General features: G+C 35.9%; 4 protein-coding genes across 26 annotated transcripts in view; 3 read left to right on the forward strand and 1 right to left on the reverse strand.

The window, feature by feature from the left end:
- LOC139970054 (uncharacterized) overlaps positions 1-3,232 on the forward strand; it is a 116,541-nt gene extending 113,309 nt beyond the window's left edge. For all 3 annotated transcript variants that reach the window (XM_071975668.1, XM_071975669.1, XM_071975670.1), the window contains exon 12: positions 62-3,232. The gene's annotated coding sequence lies outside the window, so the exon portion shown is untranslated. The remainder of the gene's footprint in view (positions 1-61) is intronic.
- Positions 1-27,928, reverse strand: part of LOC139970082 (uncharacterized) — an 892,672-nt gene that overhangs the window by 674,745 nt on the left and 189,999 nt on the right. The window lies entirely within an intron of this gene.
- LOC139970035 (NLR family CARD domain-containing protein 4-like) overlaps positions 1-27,928 on the forward strand; it is a 545,770-nt gene that overhangs the window by 167,224 nt on the left and 350,618 nt on the right. The window lies entirely within an intron of this gene.
- Positions 23,003-27,753, forward strand: LOC139970065 (NLR family CARD domain-containing protein 4-like). The gene is made up of 4 exons (XM_071975699.1): positions 23,003-23,176; positions 25,113-25,266; positions 25,631-27,153; positions 27,718-27,753. The coding sequence occupies exons 2-4, from the start codon at positions 25,224-25,226 to the stop codon at positions 27,736-27,738; spliced, it is 1,587 nt and encodes a 528-aa protein (XP_071831800.1). The 5' UTR covers positions 23,003-23,176; positions 25,113-25,223; the 3' UTR covers positions 27,739-27,753.

A 27,928-nucleotide genomic window follows, 5' to 3' on the forward strand; every position in this document is an offset into this window, starting at 1 on the left:
TGGTAAGCTATCGATATTATGTGATTGGTAAGCCATCGATCATTGTAACATTATGTGATAGGTTAGCTATTGATATTATGTGATAGGTAAGCTATCGATCATTTTAATATTATGTGATAGGTAAGCAATCAATCATATAAATAGTATTTGATAGGTAAGCTATTGATCATTTAAATATTATGTGATAGGTAAGCTACATCATTTGAATAGTATGTGATAGGTAAGCTATCGATATTATGTGATTGGTAAGCCATCAACATTTTAATATTATGTGATAGGTAAGCTATCGATCATTTTAATATTATGTGATAGGTAAGCAATCAATCATTTTAATATTATGTGATAGGTAAGCTACATCATTTGAATAGTATGTGATAGGTAAGCTATCGATATTATGTGATTGGTAAGCCATCAACATTTTAATATTATGTGATAGGTAAGCTATCGATCATTTTAATATTATGTGATAGGTAAGCAATCAATCATTTTAATATTATGTGATAGGTAAGCTATATCATTTTAATAGTATGTGATAGGTAAGCTATGGATATTATGTGATTGGTAAGCTTACCTAAACCTTAATATTAAAATGATCGGTAGCTTACCAATCACATAATATTTAAATGATCGATAGCTTACCTATCACATAATATTAAAATGATCGTTAGCTAACCTATCACACATTATTAACATTATCGATAGCTTATCTATCATGTAATATTAAAATGATCGATAGCTTACCTATCACATAATATTAAATCATTTTAATATTATGTGATAGGTAAGCAATCATTCGTTTAAATAGTATTTGATAGGTAAGCTATTGATCATTTTAATATTATGTGATAGTTAAGCTACATCATTTGAATATTATGTGATAGGTAAGCTATCGATATTATGTGATTGGTAAGCTACATCATTTGAATAGTATGTGATATGTAAGCTATCGATATTATGTGATTGGTAAGCCATCAATCATTTTAATATTATGTGATAGGTAAGCTATCGATCATTTTAATATTATGTAATAGGTAAGCAATCAATCATTTTAATATTATGTGATAGGTAAGCTATATCATTTTAATAGTATGTGATAGGTAAGCTATGGATATTATGTGATTGGTAAGCCATCGATCATTTTAATATTATATGATAGGTAAGAAATCAGTCATTTTAATATTATGTGATAGGTAAGCTATCGATATTATGTGATTGGTAAGCCATCGATCATTGTAATATTATGTGATAGGTAAGCAATCGATCATTTTAATATTATGTGATAGGTAAGCTATCGATCATTTTAATATTATGTGATAGGTAAGCTATCGATATTATGTGATTGGTAAGCCATCGATCATTGTAATATTATGTGATAGGTAAGCAATCGATCATTTTAATATTATGTGATTGGTAAGCCATCGATCATTTAAATATGATGTGATAGGTAGCAATCCATCATTTAAATAATATTTGATAGGTAAGCTATCGATCATTTTAATATTACATGATAGGTAAGCTATCGAGAGTTTTAATATTATGTGATTGGTAAGCTATCGATCATTTTAATATTATGTGATAGGTAAGCTATCGATCATTTTAATAATTAAGGTTTAGGTAAGCTATCGATATTGTGTGATAGGTAAATTAGCAATGATTTAAATAGTATGTGATAGGTAAGCATTCGATCATTTTAATAATACATGATAGTAAGCTATCGATCATTTTAATATAACATGATAGGTAAGCTATCGATCATGTTAATATGATGTGATAGGTAAGCTATCGATCATTTTAATATTATATGATAGGTAAGCTATCGACGAGCAAGTCACTTTAGGTCACTTTACGCATTCGAGAAAAATTACATTTGAACTTGGAGATATCGTTTCTATAAAAGACTCGGTTTGAATAAGTTTTGAAATATTACATTTTGCCTTCATTAATTGCTCCATATAAAGCCTTGTTTAGAAGGTATATAAGCAGAACGTTAAACAGTTATTGTTTTAGCATTACACAATGTTGGCGTAGTAAAGCTGATAATATTAAGTGTGTGTCAAGTAATCCTTAAATACAAAGATCGGCTCTGTATTGTAAATACTCTAATGCGCCTAATAAATGATTCTACTGGTTTCATTTTTATTGCAGATCTTCTTTATTTCTTTATATTCCGATATTTTTCTTCGATTTATATTTCTAAGACTAACTAATACTTGCTCTTATTATTGTTATATTTTGTCATTAATTGTTAGATTGCATTCTACTTCATCCAGTTATTAATTTTACTTTCTTTCAAGATTTAGTTGCTTTCTTTCTTCCCTCCTATTTCTATTTTATGAATTAATCTTTGATATTACTTACGCGTAATCCAGTGAATATTAGAAGAATATTGTTAAATGTTATCATAATAACAAAGACTAGCTGTCTACCGTTATACCATTGATTGTGTTACTCAAAATCATACTAAAACATTGTCTTAGACATTAATTAATAACAATGAGATTATTTGCTTTTCAATACAGTTCTTTGTTCTATGATTATGATCTCTAATTATGTTTCTTTGAAGACAATAGGAACACGTGACTGACGTATTAGAGTTAGATAACATGACAATACATGATAATGATAATAACGAAGATAATGTTCTATATATTTAACATGAACCTTTAATGCAATGATCGGCTCTCCATACACATTTTTCATTATTTGGTATCGTTACTTTGCTCCTTCTTATTATGATGTTGATTGATGATTAATGAATATTCATGATCACTTCATTGTAATGTAGTTTTTGTCGTATTTGCTTTACCCCAATTGGATGTTATGAAGCCATAAAGTTTACCAATATAACCCAAGCACTGTCCCGCAAAACTGAGTATATTTACATAACTACAAATACAGATTAAAATATAAATATGTAAGAAATCACTGCGTTGCGGTATATGTTTATGACATTACATATTTCCAAGGAAATAATTATCCCTTTATTTGTAATTGTTCTTGGTATCTTCCGCGTTTCTGCATGCTTGTACACATATACAATGTTTACAACCAAACACAATTGTTCCCTTTGAGGCGATCCTGGTCTCTCATTGTAATATAATTACAACCTATTCATCCCATTTATCTGTTACTATATCATAAGTTCATATCGTAGATTCTTATCATGAAATTATTGATATGTATTGATATTGTAATGTCAATGGAAGCAATAAAAGAAAACTAATCAGAGAAATATTGTCAACAGTGTTATCTCTGTGTAACATGTAGTATATTTACTAACTTGCAATTTCAACCTCTTGTGTGCCTTAAATTTATACTTTCTCTTCAAGTTCATCCCAACATTTTCTAGAAACAAGTGCCTTTTGAAAGATTCTTAACTTGCAACTTATTACCATATATTCAAAAGTGTATAATAAAATGATCGTTAAGTATATTGCTCAATGTGATATCTGGTGACCATTAACTGATTTTATAGCGTATTTTGGGCAATATCTGAATCGTCTCTTGGCAGAATTTTAAACGGTTTTAAACTTTCCTTGTTTTTTTCTTCTAGAAGAAATGAATTTCACTCCTCGTCCACATACGATGATCTCTCCTTGTCAACATCCATTGTGTTGATCATTGACGTCAGTGGCGGCGGAACCGGGGGGGCTTGGGGGGGCTCAGCCCCCCCAATGAAAAAGTTGAGGGGGCAAATGCATGATAAGCCCCCCCCCCCCAATATTTACCAATACTCCGAAACGTGCATCTGCCCATATTTCAATGCATACTTGTCGATCTGTCCGATGCACACGTAAACTATATAGGTGTAATAATTTTAGTAAATGCTGGGGGACCCTCGACCCGTCCCCTGGCTATAGACCACATTGTCACCCCAACCGCGTCTTCTTGTAATAAGCTAAACGCTACACTCATCAAAATTTGCGTTCACACTATGAGTACACGCAAGGCGTGGAACATGGCTTTATGTTTAAACGCAATCAATTATTAAACGAACAAAAACACAGTTTTAGCATTTCACCTGTACTGTATAGGGTACATGCATTCATGACATGATGACAGTGCTAGGTCATAGAAATTTGTTTGCAAATGCACATGGTTTTGGAATTACCCATTTGTTGACATTAAGAAATGCTTTCTGTTTTTTCTTATGACATTTATTTAATTCAGGGGCGTCGGAGCCGGTACGGGCAGATCCGGCGAACGCCGGACCAATATTCATGACGCAAAAAAAAAAGAAAAAAAGTAGGACTAAAAATTGGAAAAAAAAATCTCGGAGGTATATGTTTCAATAATTTTCAATAATGATGACGGCAAGTAGGCTAAATGTGACTACTCTGGAATGGCAGGGGTCTTATTTTCAAGCTCGGGAAGTGCCATTTCCTGCAATCTGGGAGGCATATTTTCAAAATTTTCTCCATTACGCTACGCGCCAACCATGGTGGCGCGTAGCGTTGTTTGACCTACCAAACTTCCCTCCGATAATTATGATAGTTGGCCACACTCTGAACCGCCGTACCAATCAAAAATAGCTTCCGACGCCCTTGTCATCATTGCATTTAATTGCAAGTAGTAATTTACTACACTCAAAAACGTCTTTGCCAGTACACGTCGAGTAATAGCTACTCTCTTAAAACACCATAGAATATACAAATTACAATGTTTTTACAGATTTTTACGTGCAATCTGAGAAATTGCAGGCTTGAGACCCATGTTTTAAGGCTAGGTATTCGCAGCATAAAACACTCGGGAAGTGCCGTTTCCGGCCATCTGTGGGGATTGAAAAACCCCAAATTTTCTTGTACGCTCCGCGCCAACCGATCGTGGCGTTCCGCTTAAATAGTCTCCACGTATTAGCCCCCCCAATAATTTTTCCGTTCCGCTGCGCCTGATTGACGTCTCTGCACGCACGAGGCCAGGGTGGGGTGGGGGGTGGGGAGTCGTGTTCCTTGTGAATTCCCTCCATTGTATTAACCTTAAATCGAGATGAACTTCCTCAATGAATTTCATTTGGTAAATTAAAGATGAGTTAATAAACTGGTATATCAATGGTACCGTTACCCCTGGCCTCTACATTCTTACTGAATTCATTTCTCCCGTACAATGCCATTTCCCTTCCCCGTTCGTCCTCAACTGCACTGGGTACCACGTATGTATGTTTCTATGTATTGACAACGTCATAATGCTTATCAATATATGCTAATATGTTAATTAATACATCGTTGACAATATCTTTTTCTATTTTACATATTATTTTTTGTCGTGAATTTGAAGGTTTGCTTCAAAGACTTGTTTTCAACATAGATTTCAATCCTTTCTTGTTTTCACTCCCTTTGACTCAGTTTCTAAAGGTCGTAACATTGACCTATATTGATATCTGGCAGTAATATAAATGGATTATTTCATCCTTCATGGTGTGATTTTGTGGTCTTGCAGTACAAGAGATATATCGTCTCATTAACACCGCGGTTTATGGTATACCGCCAGCTGACAGATTGTGGAAATTCATCCCAAGCCAAAATTGTTGTATCAAATTGATACAAATTTCAAGGATAGGGTAATGATTGTTCCTTGTTTTACGTGTTTATAATCATTAAATTAATAAACAAATCAAACAGAACACCCATCAAAGTACGAAATGTAAGTCGGTGCTGGTGGCTGGAAATCTGGACACACTAGCATATATGACGCCATGATAAATTGTTGGGGCGTAAGATATGCATCACCACACACGGTATACCATGACAAGACTGGACTGGAGGTGGGGGGGGGGGGTGAGTTTGGCGTGGACAAGGTACATTGTACCTAGGTCACATGTGGTTCAATATCTTACCAAGAACATTGCCTTGCCAAAGTCAAGTATACATGAAGCAAATTTGACTGATATTTTGCCGGAAGTCATTGTTTTCCAAGATGAATATATTACGGTAAACGACATTCGATCCATTTCAAGAGTGAAGCAGGACCGGGATGAGTGTGGAAGACTAATGTGACCGGAACGATGGTTAAACCTGATCATGTTCTAACTTCTGATTAACCTTGTATGTACAGTTTTACGGACCTGTATGGTTAATTTATACTTGAGTCTGTTCTACTCTCAAATATTTTTAACTGCATTTTAACACCATCTGGAGTTGAAAAAAAGTGAATTTGTACTTTATAAAATATGACACTTAAAGTACAACATTTTCGTGTGTAAATTTGAAACTTCATTTCTTTCCGACCAAGCAATGTTATGTTAACTCCTTTGATAATATTATCAATATATCTAACCATGTGAATGTGGCCGTACAACTGCCGATAAGAAATAAACGTTTTGGACTAATACTACACGATAAAATACATTAGTGTTATCTAACATGCAAATACAATGCCTTCGCTCTGCATACATTGTTACACCGTTTATTGGTATCTTAATTTATCTGAATTTACTCTGAAGCAAACGTTACTTTACAGTTCAGCGATGAAAAGGCATTTTCCTCTGTTTGTTAACATTAATGCAGCCAAGTTTGACTTATCAAGAATGTTACCAAAATCTTCAGAGTTTTCAAAATTATATTGCAATAATCAAATTAAGGTTTCTTGTTTTAAGTCGGTTAATGAGAGTAATTAAGTACATAAAGATTGCAACCTACCAGATATTTTTCTTCAGATTAAATCCTTTGAAGAACTAGAGATGAACTAGAAACATCCAAACTTTAATTTACTGTTTGTTTGAATTATTCCTTACAATTTTAACGAACAACTTGACTACGGTATTCCTGAAGCAAATAACAGATTTATCAAAATCAACCGAAATATTTGTTTTAAAAATATACAAATAATAATATATTTAGCCTAAAACGAAATAGTCCAACATTACAAACTAACATTCAATCTAAAAAAAATGCACTTAATATGTATTGCATTCAACGTGAAACCGTTTCTCTGCACTGACCTTAACAATATCAGCATTAATCGCCACACAGTTCTCATTTATCTTTGAATAAGGCGTACGAGCGCCCTCTAAAATAAAAAAAAGTTTGCATCACACGTAGGACACAACTATCTTCTGATTATAACAAAGGTATCGTATGATGAAGACTGCGGAGTACGGTCAGGATAGTCAGAGTGAGGTTGTAGGATTATTTCGATCATCCATGTTTATTTGAGATAGGAAGGGCCGCCCTGACGTAACTTAGTTGTTGATGTTTACAAGAATGAATATTCAAAGAACATAATGATATAGATATAAACATCAAGAGAAACATAAGTGGAACTAGAGTAATATACAGCTTACAACCGTAAAAGCTTTTTTGCATTTATTAGGGGAAGACTGTGATCATTTTTATAACCGATTTGCAATTAGTTTTGCTTAGGTTGTGAATACAACTATTATCGGTTCGATTTGTAACCGATAATCCAATGTTATTGCCGATAATATTTCATTTTCACTTGAATAACCTGGAGTACTGAATCAAAACAAGACTGGCATCGAGCGATAATCCATTTTTTCCAACAGAATAAAACTGGAATATATAATGAGTGAGTATTTTGCTTTGTCATACACGTGTTTCAGGAATACTTTCGACATGCGAGGAAGCATCCGGTAAGGTTAGCATAACAATATGCGTAAAATCCCATTCTTTGAAGAAATGAATGAAAAGAAAACCACACGTGGCTTTGTAAACATTCCAGGCTCAGGTGTTCTGTATCTAGTCATACAGTATTGTATTAATGATAGTTGAATAGGCTCGTTGCTCGTGCATCAAATCCAACATGCAAGGGGACTCAGGCGCGGCGGAACGGAAAAATTATTGGGGGGGGCTAATGTGTGGAGACTATCTAAGCGGAGCGCCACCATCGGTTGGCGCGGAGCGTACAAGAAAATTTTGGGTTTTTTCAAACCCCCAGATGGCCGGAAGCGGCACTTCCCGAGTGTTTTATACTGCGAATACCTAGCCCTAAAATATGGGTCTCAAGCCTGCAATTTCTCAGATTGCACGTAAAAGTCTGTAAAAACATTGTAATTTGTATATTCGATGGTTTTTTTAAGAGAGTAGCTATTACTCGTAGTGTACTCGCAAAGATGTTTTGAGTGTAGTAAGGGCAGTGGCGGAGCTAGGGTATTGGTCATGGAGGGCAAGAATGGTCTGTAGGGGCGCTTTCGACACTATCTAAGCGGAGCGCCACCACAGGTTGGCGCGGAGCGTACAGAAAATTTTTGAGTAAAGATACTCCCTAGATTGCAGGAAATGACCCTTTCCGGGGCCTTGCTAATTTGCAGATAAACGGAGAATAAATAGGTGTCGTCGCCATTTTGTCGGAAAATTACACCAACAGAAGATGACAAATGTCAATAGGTATATGAGAGCGCAATAAAATAGTCAAACATCGCGAATAAGTAAAAAGTAGTGAAAAGCTGAAAAGGGCGCCAGCAGTCAATTTGAGTCCGTCAGGGGGGGCATCCGCCCCCTGACTGTATATATGGACCCTCCGCCACTAAGTAAGGGGATGTTGGAGAACTGGCTGAAATGAGGCAAGTCATTGGCCTAAGACGAAATTGTGTTACGCTTACCGGTACTCACACTCACTGCTTCCACTTTTCACGGGACGTGAAGACGCGGTTGGGGTGACAATGTGGTCTATAGCCAGGGGACGGGCCGAGGGTCCCCCAGCAATTACTAAAATTATTACACCTATAGAGTATACATGTGCATCGGACAGATCGACAAGTATGCATTGAAAAATTGGCAGATGCACGTTTCAAAGCCTTGGTAAATATTGGGAAGGCTTATCATGCATTTGCCCCCTCAACTTTTTTATTGGGGGGCTGAGCCCCCCCCCAAGCCCCCCCGGTTCCGCCGCCACTGAGGGGACTGGGATTAGAAGCGGATCAGTCGTTCAGTAGTTTGGTTTTCGTGCCCAGGTTCTTAAAAAGTATCAAATCCAACATAAGCAATTGAAGTACAGGTGATGCGGGTGATAGTGTAACCATTTAGTAAAATAATATTCTCCTCAAATGCATCAATTAAAAAAAATGCAACCTTCTCATCGTGCTTTACATCTAGGAAAAGTTTTTGCAATTTTTGTCGTTGGATCGATATCCCAGGATTTTACCTTGTGATTCTTTTGCGTTGATTTCGATATTCCAGATGGATGTAGGCTATATACTACCATGAATTAAGGATCAATATAGTTTTCAGAGACCTACATCTTTATGTGGGCTGAGAAGATGATTCCTTGTGGAGGATTAAGTTTGTTGAGAGGATCAGTTTGGTTTTATACCGGGATACACTTTCAACTAATTAGCGTACGTAACGATAGTTATTTTCTAATGGTGAAGGTCGTACGCAATTTTACCTTCCTGACTTCTCGAAATTTCTGGGAGATAAACAGATATTGGATTTCAAAATATTGTCCCGTTGACCTCTCGTCATCCATGTGAGTACACATTCCAATGATATTCTATGTTAATATTAGAAAACTGGAATAAACGGTACTATGTTAAACAGGAACAACAATTTACTTCTCAAAGATAAGTATAGCACAACCCACAATTAATTAACTTGAACTAGCCCATGACTTTCTTCAAGAAATAAGCAACTTATACATGTCCTTTATTGTAATTAATTTTAAGAAATCAAATACCAGATTATATACGCATCCCCTGATGTAAACAACAACGTTACACTCAAATACTGGCAAACTAGGCATGTAGTAGCTGGTTCAAATCTTTAAAGGATAGAGGGTAAATTTCAATCGCCTTTCCTGGAATGTCGATCGGAAGGGAAACATACATAGGCTATCGCTGTTACCGGTCGAAAAGTAAAATAGCGGCTAACCAACTAGCAGCCTAAATTGTTTTATATTTAAACTATTGTTTGAACATCCTCCGATGATCAATCACCACCCCAGCCCAAACTGTAAAATTAGAATAAGGTGAAATATGTAAGACAATAGTCCTTCACTTTCTTCATAGAGACGGAATTATATCGAGCAGTCATATTTCATCAATTGTGCTGCATACACAGGCACCAGAAAAACATTACACAGACACATGTGTCTCGTTTCTTTTCATAATTAAAGTCAATTATTCACCACTTCCGGGGTATGAAACGCGTTTGTTGGGATGTAAAAAGAACGAAATATTATTTGATTTTACAATATCATTTAAAATAAGTATCAAGTCGAATTATGTACTGTTAATTCATCAATCAATCTCCAATCATTGTTTTGCATAATTCATCAGTGAGTGTTTAGTAAAAATGGTTAATACCTACCATCAAAATGTCAGTACAAATAATGCTTTGAATAATGTAATAACACATATCCGCCGTGAGAATATTATGTCCATGCAGGCATATGCGTACGGGAACATTTCAGTTTGGGGGGCAGAAACTTTTGTGCCCGAAAGTTCCCGTGACACTATCTAAGCGGAGCGCCACCATTGGTTGGCGCGTAGCGCACAAGAGATTTGTTGGCAAGATATGCCTCTCAGATTGCAGGAAATGGCACTTCTATGGCCTTGCAAGTTGCATCTAAACATTCTTTATTTTATAATCTCATGTTTTAGAAATTTACACTTCCCCCAAAATTTGGTAAATAAGAAGAAGAAAAATGGTAACATCACTTTGAAGGGGAAAAATAGGACAGTACATTTGTTAAGCTCCTATTTAGTTACCGTATTTATTATTTTAACACAGTACTTAGCTATACTTCCAGAAAAAAAAAACATACATTGCTTTGCAACTACGAAGTTCCTATATAATTAATGTGTGGATAGAAATCGTCATGATGATATTTCTATTCGTGATCTCATTAACACTATCGGTATTACGTAGGACTATAAACCTAGTCCGCTGGTATTTAGTAGCAAACTCAACGGATTCGAGGTGAAATGTTTTATTCTAAACATTATAATAAGTCCTTCCCCGCCCCTACCGATCCTGTTTTAAACATTCTTATATGAAGTGTTATTTTTTTTAGTTTAAATGATAGGATCAAGTGTCGAGAATGTCTGACCACCTCATTAATTACAGAAACTAATGTAATGTTAGCGTACAGTGAGACACTTGACTGCGGTATCACTAGGGATGCACTTATAAAATGTATGTTTTATTTTACATTATTAACAAAAAATTGTTACTGAAAGAAGAAAGGAAAACATAATTTATAGTATTTATATTTCAATGTTTATTTTTAACTTACGGAGCTTTAGACAGAAATTGCTAAATACAAGTTATGAGTAACAACTTTGCATAAATGCTGCTTTCTACGTTGAATGTATCACCATTCGTCAATATGTATTGTGCAAATGACATTGTACGACAACGTACCTAAATACATATATGATACTGCAATCTTCTAAAGTAAATAAAAGTGAAAGAGTTCGCAAAATAATGTATTACTGTTAACTGTGTGGGACACAGTCTAATCTGTAATGGACCAAACGCTTCGCTATTTGGGAGCAACCAACTGGTTGTTAGTTGTAACCATTAGTGGGTCTCATAGTGTGTACGTATGAATGAATGAAACGATAAAACAAACTCAAAATACAGATGGAAAAGTTTTCAGAAAGTGAATTAGAATAATGTAAATCGCACTAATGGAAAAGAGGTCGGCGGTGAGGGGAGTATCGAACGCACACTTGTAATAGCTAAAGAATTACTTTCTTGGATATCCACATTATTTGTTTTATGCTAATCAACGTTAAATATAATTGTATTCTGCTGTTGCGTGGAAGAGAGCTTTCAATCAATACATAAGCGTGGTTTTTCCGATAATAAGTTTATCGTGGATTACACTGGAGCACAATGAATCAGACTTGGTGTTATTGTTTATAGTCAAGTTCATTGTACAACAATGCAAAACGACGATTTTCGAAACATTGATATCAAACTTCATCCCCATGCGAGTATATCATCAAGTTAATGTAATGTTTTTGTTCGTATTATTACGTCATGAATGTTTTTCTTACGAAAATGGTCATTTCTATTATTTCGACGTAACTATTTTCAAGATCCTGACTAAGTTTAGCAAATAATATAGAGTAATAGATTGTTTCACAAAACATTATCCCTCCATGTTTAAGAAGTTTTATACGAGAAATGGCAAATTGTCGAATTTCAAAGACAAATTAAGAAAATTCTTATTTATTCACCAAATAAAATTGCACCAAATCGTCACACCCCCCCCCCCAAAAAAAAAAAGAGAAGACGAGAGCCACGCAAAGCATCTCAAAAGTCGTTTGTAAAAGTACATATCTGTCTACATGTCAGAGGCCATCGACAACTGTCTATTAGCAACATACCATGTTGTGCACCCGTCACTCACACTCTCAAGTATTTGTGTGAATCGTTTGCGGTACTACCTAGCCATGAATCATAGAATATTATACAACACCTAATTATATTCCGGCCATTTGATTGGTCAATTGCTCATCGATTGCATGCAAAATCCGCTCTATTGCACTCTATGCAATAAAACCATGCGTTATACTTTTTTTGATAGCACTTTTTTCAATGGTAAGAGAGCAGAGAAACCTGTCTGTTCAAAACAATCTGTTGCATGAGTGCATTTAACATCCAATTATATCCAAATTTGAAGGTATTGTATAAAACAAATAATGAATGGTTTTCATTCGTGCAACAGTGCAAATATTTCATTCGTTGAAAGATGTAATTTGTTACATTCAACTCGGCTGCGCCTCGTTGAATGGAACATTCCATCTTTCAACTCATGAAATATTTGCACTATTGCACTCATAACCATTCGTTATTTGTATAACATTTGCTATTATATAATATGGTAAGCCTCTTTATTTTCACTGGCTTTTCTACATAAACACTTAAAAAAAGGTAAAAAGGTAGATATGGGCGGCACAGACATACCTCCATACCTAAAAAGTTTGCTTTTAATAAGTAAAAATAGGTATAATTGTGTTACCGTCGAGTCAAAGGTACCCTCCCCCTATTCATAAAGTTTGTGCCACTGTTAGCGTATAGTTGTCAACGCGATAAAGACAGGTCATAATTTGTTGCTTGTCGTTATTTGAAAAGCATCAAATTCGTCATTTTGATCCTTTTTACCAGATTTAACGTTAGAATCACTCGAAAACTCGAGAGGGATAAAGTAGATATTGGTCGTGCTGTCCTTTCAGAACCACCGTAAATTGTTCATCAGTGTTTAAATACGAACTTATGTTAATTTTCTAGAGAGAGGACAAGGAAGGGGGGGGGGGGGTGGAGCAAAACTGTTCTTGTAGTTAATGTGATTAGATGTACGTGTATATTGTATATCGTCAAAGCATTCCAGCACGCACGTTACGATGAATTGATTTGTGATTTTTTTAAATCAACTTAAAATTTGTGACCGAGAAAAGTGAGTTTTGTCATGGCAGGTGATTCCAGGAATCACCAGATGTTCATTGAATTCGATTTATATTGAACTGGTCCACTGCATGGCGATGGAATCGGGCCGGAAATGGAGAACGTTCTCCACACAGTCGTGTGAAAATCGCAAATGCACACATTTCATTAATTAATAGAAAAGTGTCCTTTTTTTTGTTCAATTTACATGGTTTGTAATTAAGAAATTAATAAATATGTGATTAAAAGTGCTCCTTTGTATGAGAGTATTCAAGAACTGGCATTTGCGGTAGAGAACTCACAGAGGGTTCGTTTGGTTGGAACGTTTTTAAGTTATTCTGTGGTTGCCCCATTAAAAGTCACAAGTACCACAGCTGATGAATGTGCAAGAGTAGATGTTTTGTACTGTGTTTGTTTCTTTCTGATATCATTTTATCTTTCTATTTTCTATCATATCAACTATCGTTATATTTATGGTGAAGTAAGAACTTGTTACTAATTAAATGTTGTCTCCAATTTCACATCTTCGAGTCAGTCGATTCCGATCAACGAATAAAAAGACGCTTTTTCATCATTTGCATCGTCTGCAGAAAAAAAAAAAACAGATCACGTGTTATATCGCAAGTACATATTGGCAATGTCTCTCCCCGCACCTTGGGTTTTTCTTAACAGTATTTACAAGTTACTATTTATGCATAGTAGGACTGGACACTACATGAACCATGTGTACTGCTATACAGGTCTTATGGAATCAAATGTATTCGGATGGAACGCTTGAGTTATATACTTTACTGTGTTTGGTCGATTGAGTTATATACTTTACTATGTTTGGTCGATTGAGTTATATACTTTACTGTGTTTGGTCGATTGAGTTGTATACTTTACTGTGTTTGGTCGATTGAGTTATATACTTTACTGTGTTTGGTCGATTGAGTTAAATACTTTACTGTGTTTGGTCGATTGAGTTAAATACTTTACTGTGTTTGGTCGATTGAGTTATATACTTTACTGTGTTTGGTCGATTGAGTTATATACTTTACTGTGTTTGGTCGATTGAGTTATATACTTTACTGTGCTAGGTCGATTAACAATGCTGGTAGCTCTTATACTGATTTAATATTTTACTAGAAGTAAACCTCTTTTTTATCTCTCTTCTAATAAAATTCCACATTCCGACAAATACTATCATGAACCATAAACTATGTTTACAAAGCGCCCTCAATTTGGCATACTATGGCATGGGGCTTATGATGATTATGTAAATATTGAATGAATATTAATCTTACGTTATCAATTTGTCAATAAAACCACCCTCCTTATAAGTGTCATATATAAACAGACTGTTAGTCTGGTCCAATACCCTGGTGAGTGTTGTTAGTAAGTATAAATGTCAGCACAAAGTTCACAATACTTGTTGTTGACATTGTGTAAATATATTTTTATTGCTTAATATCAGAGGAGAAGATAAGGTGACTAGGTCATAAAGTAGCTGAAAAAGATTAGCCGATCAGCGACAAGCAGATTTGATATATTGGCTGATAAGATTAACCTAAGACATTGATCAAACAAGTCACCCTCGGTACGTTTATTTTATGGGAAAAAACGTAAATTGGTACCTGGTAAAAGACACGGATCCACAAACTAACGTAGTTATTTGCAAAACCTTCCGTGTAAACCAACTTATAGACCTCATGTATATCAAATAACTATGCCTCAGAATAAGACATTTCACGACTAAATTGTTACCTTTCTGGGGAGCCTTTTCTCAATCCCGAATTCACCTGCAGGTCGATTGACAGCAGACGATGCAAGACAAATTTCAATACTTCGAAGCTATCCTTTACACATTACACTTGAAAGTACCGTATAAGCGATCAGTATTCGTCTCTAAACTGCTAGAGTAGTCGAATAATGGTCACCCATGCTACCCTAATATCATTCCCCTATTTGACACATTATATTGCCTATTTATCTATTATTACTGTCTTGGCAGGCTTTGAGTACTTTTGAAAACATTTATTGACTTCAAACTATTGACATGCTTCCGTTCGTTAAAATCCTGTTCATAATAAAAGAGAAAAGAGCAAGTAGTTTTGGCGGCTGGAACTGGACTGATCTGCTTTACAAATCTGGAAGTTTGTCTAGCTTGATCAATTGTAATTTTATTTTTAATATGATGTAAATATTCAGTTCTATAGTGCTATTGTAAAGTGTACATCATGAGTCATTGTTACTCATCATTACTGATATCATATTACTATCCTAAGTATTTCATACAGTGATTTATTTTAACATATTGACACGAGCAACATCACTCATACATTATTACCAGATATTTCTTATAGCGCTTCTATGCTCGATATCTGTCTGCGTAACAGCAACGTTTTTGAAGTACTAGAAATAACTTACTTGTCCAAAACAAGTATAATGTGTGTGTTCACTACAAATATATTGGGCTAATATCGATATCCGTATTCAAGTGGTTATCTCTTACACCCATCTTCTTGCTAAATATAGTATTTCCCTCTACATTATTTACTAAACGACTCAACTGATGATACGTCACAATGTTTAGTTTGTAAACTACGTCTAAATGAAACTTAAACGAATTTGCAAGCAACGTTGTTTCAACGACATTGTGAATAGTTTATGACAGCATGAACAAAAATACTGGACGAATAGAAGTGAAACACAAAGAAGAATATGATACATAATATAATAATTTAAAGTTGAAGTACGTTGTGACTGATCCGAAATGTTTCAAATATCTAGATCTGCTGTAAATCTTTATTTTAGAGGGCGCTCGACATTTTCCATAGGCAGTCTCTTCGCGGAAGTTCTTTCGGAAATACTTCCGTGGCTTCTTATATCTTTGCTTTTTGTTGCTGTTGTTGTTGTTGAATTTTTCTTCCGCCGAGAATAAACTAATGAGTGCGGATACGAGCATTAAAACTGCTGCTGTTGTTAAATATAATCTGATAGTGTCATATATACACGAACTAGCTTTAAAACTGCTGTTATTGGTAAATATAATCTGATAGTGTTATATATAAACGAACCAGCTTTAGGAGAGAACAGATCATGTATTATTTTATTTCAGATTCCAGATAGTCAGCTCGCGCATACACAGCAACGAGGCTCGAAATGATCTGTTAACACGGTATATGGCCCTGGTTTTCCATTTTTTTTTGGGGGGGGGGGTCGGTGACACCAGTTTTCACTTTAACCATCTTGGTGAATGTATCGGCTTGGGAAAGGGGCCTTACGGGTGCTTAGATGCAAGATGATGTTATACAAGAGAAGACAATGATCCAAATCATTCACTTTCTTTTTTACGCCTCTGCGTCCTCATACAAATTCACCCTGCGTGTTCGTGCATTTACGACATCGTGTTACTTTAAAGCATAGTTTTGTACACTGTACATATAACGCACATTAGGACCTACAGTCTGAACTCTATTAGGACCTATATGACAGCACCCTCGGATAGGACGCTGGAGAGCCCCATTGAAATCAAAATGACTGTATCAAATATCAAACGACTTTATACTGTGAGTTCACTACATGACGTGTAGATCTTCAGTTCATCATTCCTTGCGAGACAATAATAATCAACATATCTATTTAATGTGACAATGTTTCAGCCACTTGATCATTCAAATGTTTATATGTATTCTAACAATAACGATCACTTTACCATAACAAACCTAATCTAATATGTAAAATCTTACAAAAAGTATAAGGAGTCATTTATATTAGAAAAGAGCATTTCGTATTACAAAGAGGGGCACTTTTGCGAGTTGTAACTTTATTATTATAATTTAATTTTAATTAAAATAGTAAATTGAAATTTATTATATTTAATTTCTTTTTTTATTATTTAATATCTAACGCCCCCCCCCCCTCCCTCCCTCCACCAAACGTATCGCTGTAAGTTTCATGTAAGTGCTCTGAATTAGTTCGATATTACTATATGATTGTACAGAAGGGCTGCCGTCGAAGTAAATGGCAGTACAAAGTTCACAATGATACTTGTTGGTGCCACTGCACAGTGTACATAATCTTCAGTAAGGTCAATGTGCAACAGAGACCTCCTAAGTACTCTAAATAATCAACAGGAAAGGATAACCAATCAGAGACAAGCAGAGTAGATTACGTATCTGATAATATTTACATTTATATAATAAATATCAGACAATCACCTTAATTGATCAATGGAAAGCGTATTATAACAGAGGAGGTTTATATACAAATATATATAAACCACTTAAAACAAGTTAGGGTTAGGTTTAAGCTAACCAAGACATGAAGAATTGAACATTTCAAAGCTGTATATAACACATATCAAGTTTTGGTTTATTACCATAAAGGTGTCATTGTCTATAATTTGGATTAAAACTCAAATAATGGTCATCCATGTCCACTATTTATAATTACGTTAATCTATTCCATTCTAAACATTTCCCTCTTTATACATTATCTATCTGAGCCCATTCTAAGCCACTTGATAATCGGGATTATCCACTGTATCGGATTATCTAAGACATGATACACCCAATCAGACATGGGCGTACACACGGGTCACCCCTTGTACCCCTGGAAAATCTAAGCATTATACAAACCAGCAATAATTACTCAACATGATACGCTCCTGCACTCCGGAAAAATAATGTTTTCGATAAGAAATGAATATCAGAGAAAATTCAAAATCTGAAAAGTGAAAATGACCCAGTTCAAGACCCAGGATTCCCAGCAGGGCTTAGAATACATTCGGAGTAATTTAATTGCTTCCTCTGACAGGTGTTTTCGTGCTTTAAACTCTCTACAGGCAGTGGAGTAGCCAGAAGGGTGGGAAAGATGGGGTGGAGGCAGGGGAGTTTCCCCCTACCACAAACATTTTCGAGGACGAAACGGGTTAAGAACTAAAACAAATATAAAGGCTAATAAACTTTTTTTTGATGAGGAATGAATATCATAAATAATCGATAATTATGAGAGAATCTGTATTAGCCATTGAGTACACGTGGATACATGGAATAATAACGGAATTGACCTCAGTTTTCATATTTTCTAATAAAACGAACGATCATAATTTGCCTATTGTGGAATGTTTATTTGGGTACCACGTGACCTATTCCTGTTCATTGTCTCCTTATACAGTGTCAGATGGTTCAATCGAGATGGTGGAGGGGGAGGTTGGTGAACATCGAAGACAGTGGGACATGTATCAAAATATCGCTAAGATTATGTCCAAGATTTAAATACGGAAGGAGTGGATGACTGGCCATGGCGTATGTGACATTTATTTAAGGGGGAATACCGCCAACATCTTGGTGAGAAACTCTTCTCTGTGAAGCACGTATCAAAATTTCAGTAATTAGCGTTTACAACAAAAGAGCACTTTTTAATAACATATTTTCATAAATTTTTCAACAAAATGGCACCTTTAATACTTGAAGGGCACTTTTATATTACAAAAATTGAAAAAGGTTCTTATTTTATAAAAAAAGAGCATTTTTTTATGATAGGAATCAATGCCCAGGCAGACACAGTAAATGACAGAACAAGATTCGCAATATTGGTTGTTGTCATTGTATGACTTAGATAATCTTCAGTACGATCATTATTTAAATGCGATATGCTAAGTAATGTAAACACAGGGATGATTAGCCAATCAAAGACAAGCAGAGTAGGTAAAGGTTCTCATAAAATTAACATACAATAAAGACCTAACAATAGAATTCACTGAAAATGTATAATGATATCGATGTACACAACAAGATATAAAAGACTGAGAAATCCAAAGCTTTACCTGACACATTACAATCATGGCGGTTATAACCATAATCAGTATACATCATTGGCAAGAAAAGTAGATTTATGGTCTTCCATATATACTTTTGTACACTTGGATTCAACTAATTCCCTCAAACATGTCTCCTCTTTGACACATCCTATATACTTGAGCCCATTCTCAGCGTCTGTATACCTCGGTTAGTGTACTTGAGCGAATTCTCAGTCACTCCATGCACCATATTAGAAATTTACATATTGGACGTTTGCAATAAGGAGGAGGGGTAGATCAAAGTAGTAACAAAGTAAAAGGAATATCTCAAAATGCTACAGCTTTAGGGGATTTGTCCCCCCCCCCCTTAAACCCTACTCGGGCTTCCAAACACATTTCAGTAAAACGCAATTCTTCTCTGGAATGTATTTTTTTACTATAAAATGACTATCAAGGAACATTAGATATCTGAACAGTGCAACTAGTGCAGCAAAAGTACCAATGACACCCACTAGAGCTTAGAGTACATTCGGGAGTCTCTTAATTCCTCTCTCTGACATGTGTTTTCTTGCTTTAAACTCGATTCTAGCTTTGGCGTATCCAGAGGGGTAAGGACAGGGGGTAAGGCCCCTCCCAACACCAACATTTTTTGGGGGGACGCAACGGCGTTGAAAAAAAGAAGAAAAATTGACAAACGAAAAATAAATAGCCATGATGATACTGCATATAGGCTACTCGTTGATATAGTACGGCGTAATCTGCTTCTGGTCAGATTTTCCCTCATAGTAGCACACTAAGCATAGATCGAGATTTCATCGAACAAGTTAACTTTGGTACAGTTATTGATACTCCTAGACAAAGTTCCCTGCGTCATGTGGTACCGGCTTGTCGTTTCTAATATAAACAACATTTATATTTATGTCACTGATATTTCACCTGCGTATATGCCTGCCTATATACGAACTATTGTGTATTGTAAATGTGTTTCATCGTTAATATCTACAGTACCATAGCAACTGGGAGAATAGCAACACGAGCCTTCTTCCCTCCCCTACCCCTCCCATTCCTTCCCCTTCCCTCCCCTAAATTGTCTTGAAAATTGCTTGCGTTTTATAGAACACGCAAGCAAAGTCGTATACATAGGAGTTGATGTGATGTAATGATAGCACCGTTTTGCATCTAAGCACTTTTACCGAAACACCTGACAAAAGGAGAGGGGGTGATCAGGGGGATACAGTCTGGAGGCCTCGCAATCGTATTGCGGGCCCGGGAAAATATGAAGGGGCTATACAAAAATATGGGATATGTGACCAGTGTAAAGAGAGGGACAGGCATTGTCCTCGGGGCCCGACCTGGCTCCCGACGCTCCTACAGTTGAGTGCGAAAGGGTGGGTGTGGGCGTGCGGGCCATGGCTCCATCTCGGATCGTCAGTCGGAGAGAAATGGTTCAGTCTTTGGATTTTTGCAATCAACCGGGTGAGATGTGAACCCTTTCTATGGTTGTATCATCACCCCTCGCTTTACTAAAGTATTTATAAAAATAAGTAACAAAAATTAGTAAAACATTGCGTTGAGAGTTACTTATATTGACCTGCTTAATAGTGTAACTATTCCTCAGAATGAAAAATTTTTATGTCTAACTTTTCATTCTATTTCCTGGGTGGAGGATCTCCACAACCCAACCTCATAACATTTTATAACCCAGTACAGTCCCCCTACTCTATAAGGTACAGTCCCACTACTATAAAGTACAGTCCCGATGCTCTATACCTTACAGTCCCCCTACTCTATAAAGTACAGTCCCCTACTATGTATAGTACAGTCTCCCTACATTATAAAGTACAGTCCCACTACTCTATAAAGGAGAGTCTTCAACTATATAAAGTTCAGCCCCCCTACTCCATAAATTACAGTCCCCTACTCTATATAGTACAGTCCCATAATGTATAAATTACAGTCCCCCGACTCTAAAAAAAAACAGTCCTCCTACTCTATAAAGTACATTGCCTTACTATATAAAGTACAGTCCCCTACTCTATAAATTACAGTCTCCTACTCTATAAAGCACAGCCTCCTACTCTATAAATTACCGACCCCCTACTCTAGGTAGTCCCTTACTGAATATAGTGTACAGTCCCCGACTGTATAAAGTACAGTCCCTCGACTCTAAAAAGTACAGTCCCCCTAAATCATAAAGTACAGTCCCCTACTCTATAAATTACAGTCTCCTACTCTATAAAGCACAGCCTCCTACTCTATAAATTACCGACCCCCTACTCTAGATAGTCCCTTACTGAATATAGTGTACAGTCCCCGACTGTATAAAGTACAGTCCCTCGACTCTTAAAAGTACAGTCTCCCTACATTATAAAGTACAGTCCCACTACTCTATAAAGGAAAGTCTTCAACTCTATAAAGTTCAGCCTCCCTACTCCATAAATTAAAGTCCCCTACTCTATATAGTACAGTCCCATAATGTATAAATTACAGTCCCCCGACTCTAAAAAGTACAGTCCCCCTACTCTATAAAGTACAGCCCCCTACTCTATAAAGCACAGCCTCCTACTCTATAAATTACCGACCCCCTACTCCAGATAGTCCCTTACTGAATATAGTGTACAGACCCCTACTGTATAAAGTACAGTCCCTCGTCTCTAAAAAGTATACAGTCCCCCTACATTATAAAGTACAGTCCCACTACTCTATACAGTACAGTCTCCTACTCTATAAATTACAGTCCCCCGACTCTATATAGTACAGTCCCCATACTATATAAAGTACAGTGCCCCTACTACATGTAGTACAGTCTCCTACTCTATAAATTACCGACCCCTTACTCTATATAGTACAGTCCCTTACTGTATAAAGTACAGTCCCCCGACTCTATAAAGTACAGTCCCCCTACTATATAAAGTACAGTCCCCCTACTCTATACAGTACAGTCCCCTGCTCTATAAATTACAGTCCCCCGACTCTATATAGTACAGTGCCCATACTCTATAAAGTCCGTCATCCGCATCTGCTTCTAACTTAATCAGTAGGAAGTTTTAACCCCCCCCCCCCCCCACACACACACACAAACACAGCTTTCATATCCTCTGCACGCCACTGCGCTATTGCACCATACTATGGTCTAACTGGAGCATTGTAAAGTTTTTTGAATGAAAGAAGAGTGATATTCTCATTTTTCTCAAACGATTTAGAAATTAATTGGACAATATCTAAACCTTCTCATACAAATACGGGGCATTGATGATGACTTTAACTATAACTGAGTTCTTCCGTTCATTGAAATCCTGTCTTACTGAAGTCTATCAACAACAAAGAACTGACAGGAACGATCAATTTGAATAGAAAAAAAACATTGTTTGGTTCTAGAACGGGACTCGAAACACGGACCCTTGCAATCCTAATGTTACTTGTTAGAATCTCGCTCTAGCTCCTTACACTACACACTATTTTGTCAAATTGTTTATAATTTCTTTACTTTTTCCATATAAGTTTAATGAACAGCGGTTTAACGTTTTTTTTTTTCATAAACGAATCTATAGCTTCTTTTCAAGATATATTCAGAGTTGTAGTTTCATTCACACAGTTTGCGTGCTTTACAGGCATATTAAGCACATAGGACAAAATACATCGGAAACTTACAATGTTTGCGTATTAGAGTAACTGAGAGCAATGCATTTACGTACAGCAGGTACCTTTGAACGTCTGATATGACAGAATAAACACAACAAGGCATAAATATCAGATATGAATTATATTATCAAATAAAGTCTTTGATTGTGTAAACTATAAAACATGAACTTTGAAACCAGTTACAACTATAGACTGATTCCTACCGATATCTATTTAGCGTCCAGGATTGTATGTTAGAACGTCACATGATGTGCACGACGCCATCTTGTCAATTGGATGTTCTTCATTCCTGTTTCCGTATGTTCTTCTTTCGTGATTTTCATCTGTTACTTTAAGGATTAAAGGATTCTAGACTTAAATTATACTCTGGATGATAACCTACAAAGCGATGGTCGTACTGGTAAGTAACGTACATGAGACATTAATGGTGTGAAGCTACATATATATATATACTGATATACTTAACACGTCATTAATAACACAGGCTATATACTGATATACTTAACACGTCATTAATAACGCAGGCTATGTACTGATATACTAAACACGTCATTAATAACACAGGCTATATACTGATATACTTAACACGTCATTAATAACACAGGCTATATACTGATATACTAAACACGACATTAATAATACAGGCTATGTTAAATGTATGCAACAGATTATTTTATAAACATGGCGTCTTCAAGGCAATCAATTTATCAGAATTATAATCCATGTCTTAATGATCATATTCAATGTCGATTTAGATATTTCTTTAATTTGAAGGTAATAATTTAGGCTCATGTTAGTTAAACTATTATTATGTAAATCCTGGTTATTTAATAGTTCATTCATGCAGCTACAACATATCTCTTCCAACCAGAACAGGTGCTATTCTTTCCCTTTATTGCTGTCAGACCAGATCATAACTCACCTAACAGAGTCCTGTCGAAACAAACATTTAGAATTGTACTGCACTCTAAAAACACTTGGGTTAAAATTGACCCAAATTGCAGGCGTTAATTGCTCCGTTAGGCTGATACGACATTACATGTATGAATCGGGATAGAAATAATTTAAAAGATTTCTCAAGGTATATAGGCATTGTTTTAATTTGCAAATTTAGCATGAGAGAGATGCAGTTGTCTTACTTTCTATCCGCATGGAACATGGTATGAATTATGTGGGAAGTGTATGGACGATTTTGATACGTTTTACTAAGATAAATCTAGCTGGAAGTTCATGGAACATGGTATAAGTAAGGCCTATATGTGGGAAGTAAAGAGAACATTGAATAAGTTAGAATAGGCTAACCCGGTGGAAATGTGGTTCTATTAGCTCAGTATCTTTAAAATCAACAAACTTCCTGATAATCCGGAAGAATATTAATATTGAAACAATAGAATAAACATATTAAGTTTATGAACTTTACTGAGTTTTAGGATTTTTTCTTTGTAAGTTAATTATCACGTGACTGATATCTTTTACTTTATCAGGGTGACCAGAGCGATTAATCGTAAATGTTATTTTACTGAAATTATTGGAAAATATAAATCTTTTGAAAATCAACCTAATCGGCTTATCAAGGAACCGTAAAAATGATATTCCTCTGCCCGTAATTCAGTCGTACCGCTTAAAGCAGCAGTTAAACTTAGGCTTACAATTTTACCCTGTTAGGCTATTATACACAAGTCTTGTGTTGATAACAGTGGGTCATCAATCTATTTAATTTAATGAAATAAAGGTTACTGAGGGAATAATTAATACATTTGATTTGATCCTAAACGTTAACACGTAGTCATGTGCACGTTAAGTATTGCTGTATTATACGCATTAAAGACCAAATTGGAATTATGTTCATAAAAGAAAATCGATCTTTTACCTCACATTTGAAATGAACCTTTGACTATAATCAAACTAATGATCTACATTTTGATCTGATATCACTATCTATTAGTATCGATAAAATAATAAAAATCATCTCAAACAGCTTATTTAATATGCATATGAATAACCGTTGTATCTACAATTAAGAGAGAAGCCCGTCATGAAAAATAATGAGCTGTAGGTGATATTCTAAAAGTATATGGAAAACACTGATAACAAAATAGAAAGTTGAATTTTTCGGGGTGGGTAAATATTAGATTACTTCAAAGGTCGATGTGTTGTGTAAACAATAAACAGTAAATAAGAGATAAGGAGAGATTCACCTTGATGTAATCTTTGTCGAGCCAGAGATCTGTTGGTAAAGTGACTGGTTCTGTTTACTTATAGAATTATACATTGATATATGATAATTTTATTAAGTTAGTCTCATCCATGCATATATGTATCTATATATTCAACAGATTATCGCTTTGAAAGATAATCATGGATAACACCACTCAAATGAAAATAAAAGTGAAGTCCCAAGTTTATCCCGCCAACCAGTCACGAAAGTTGTTGTGACGTCATAATCGATGGAGCGCCTTACAGTGTCGATGGAGCGCCTTACAGTGCAAGGTTTGTTGTTATTACATCGTTTTGGATTAGTAACTTAGTATAAGAAGGCTGGAGGTTATTATAAACATTGATAAGGATTTAAGCCTCAGCATTCTAAATACTCTTACATTGTATGATCGAGAGTTTAACGTGACTTTTTCTTAATTGTTTTCAGTGTTTTGTTTCTACCTTGTTAACTTGAACTAACCGAATGGAAAATTGGCATATTACTCCGATTTAACTGGTATAATTTTTTTCGTTCAGAGTGACATCTAACAGATGACCGTCATTATTGTTTCCAGATTATATATATGCACTGACAGACCCCAATTTTATTGACCGAAAAATAATGTTTACAAATCAAACTTTTGCCATTTTGTTGCAGACAAAAAGGCCATACTCATCGATTCTCTGAAGAGCAGGTATAAACTACAATATGACGCAATCCAGCCCATACCGTACATCAAGGACAGACTATATTGTGTTGACAAGGTATTTGTTGAGGGCGGTACAGAGGTCCATATTGTTAAAGGAGCGACGAATGAGAAAGAAGGACCATGGGTACGTGTGGGCTCGTACAAAGATATCTTCACAGACCCTCGAATGAAAGCCAAACGGCGCATCATAGAAGCAGAAGCCGGGTATGGTAAGTCAACAGTGGCCCTTCAGCTCGCCTATGATTGGTGCAATGGTGTAAAGGATTCACCTTTTAAAGACGTAGAGATTCTAATTCTTCTCCGGTTGAGGCAGCTGAACAGCAAGATATCTATCTATCAAGCAATTAAGCTGTTCTTAGTAGGACCAAAAGATCCTCGTATCAAATCAACTGATATTAAAGATATCATTGAACGCTGTTCTTCAGTTAAGGTACTTCTGGACGGATATGATGAGTTTCCTGATAGAGACGGAGCTACCGAAAGTGACGTAGGACGTATCATAACGAGGAATCTGTTTAGGAATATTGATGTTACCCTGACAACCAGATATCTTCCGAAGGACTATGACAAAGCAAACACAAAGCGAGTTCGGTTAGTTGGTTTTGACGAAAAAGCACGTGACCAGTACATTCGCAAGGCTGTAACTGGGGAAGACGAAGAAAGCGTTGCTAAAATTAAGCGCGCTTTGAAAGCAAACCCGATCCTGGATGCCCTATGTCAGGTGCCTCTTTTCTTTGTCATGTTTTCTCACATGACTCACGAGAAAGTACATTTTATGAGATTTAATTCAGTTACAGAGTTTTTCCGCTACATGATGAAATGTTTCCATAGTCACAAGAGCAATAAATCAATGGATAGGAACACGAGACCACACAATGTTACATATGAGCTGAAATTTACTGAACTGAGTGAAGTAGCATTTGAAGGTCTCTGCGGTAAAAACCAACAGTTATCATGGCGTAAGGATGGACTCTGTGCACGACTAGGTCAAGGGTTTTGTCAACATTATATTGCAGTTGGTATCTTGGTTGAGGAAGAAGTGTCTAATGTGACAAACGAACAGACTTCTACTACAAACATACAGACAAGGACTGACATAAGGTTCTACCATAAACTATTCTGTGAATGGTTTGCGTCTTTTAGACTGGTAGAAATTGTAGTTGCTACAAGAGGTGCATCTGAGCTGAAGAATGTTCTTGATAAAGTGGATCCATTTAATCTTCAGTACCTCTATCGGTTCGCCTGTGGGATTAACCCAACAGTTGGGAAGAGAATAATAGAATACTTGAAGAGCAGGAAAGACGGTGATAAGTTTGCCATCCTCTGCATCCTGGAACAAACTGGCGAGGTGGATGGAATCAAGGACACCGTCAGGGATCTGTGTTCAAAGACTGTTCAGATCACGTCCGACGACAGCAAGCTTCTTCAGAGATCCACAATCCAGCTCTTGGAGATTGCATCTAGATTTGATGTAAGTATGTTGATAATATAAAAACAGTTTGATACGTTAGTTTCTGTCAACTATACCAAAACAACGTAATACTGATCGATTAACTAAATATACCAAAATATCAATATCAACAACAACATAATTTATTCCAAAAATATCAATTCATAAATGTTTACGTTAGATTCTGTGACATGTGACCATTCTATATGAATATTCTATTAGACTACACAGCCCGCCAAGAGAAAGTCACAAATTATCAATGTGTTGTTTTATTTAAAAAAAAAAATTTCATCGATGAGTGTTTCGTTATGAGATATCATTCAAACCTATTGGAATGATAAGCAAAGATAGTTCAAGAATTAAGTCTACTGAAATAAATGTCTCAGATAATCTAGACAGCCAGCGTTCCATCCGTTCGTAAATACGCGATTCAGATCTCTAAAATATCGAAAGAAAGCCAAATTGTAAACTCTAAAGGGTCACCAGAGTCATTGTATTAAACGCCACAACTGAGAGATTGCTGATCAAATCTACACAGGCTTGTACAACAATTTGCTTTCTTCATTTCTCGACATGGCCCTCTAGAAAACGTGCAAAGGAACTTAAGATTCAACATCGTACCATTCAAGGGTAGTTATGTGAAACATGTACCAGAGATGAAAAGAACCATGCCGACTACGATTCTATATTCCTTGTCACTGAAATATTGTCTTGAAGGGTAACTCCATAGGCAGAATTTTCGTGTGGATACGTTTTAAAGAAAGAAAAAGAAAATATGGGTGCCAGAAAAATATCA

The sequence above is a fragment of the Apostichopus japonicus genome, chromosome 7 (assembly GCF_037975245.1).
Source record: "Apostichopus japonicus isolate 1M-3 chromosome 7, ASM3797524v1, whole genome shotgun sequence".
Lineage (NCBI taxonomy): Eukaryota > Metazoa > Echinodermata > Holothuroidea > Aspidochirotida > Stichopodidae > Apostichopus > Apostichopus japonicus.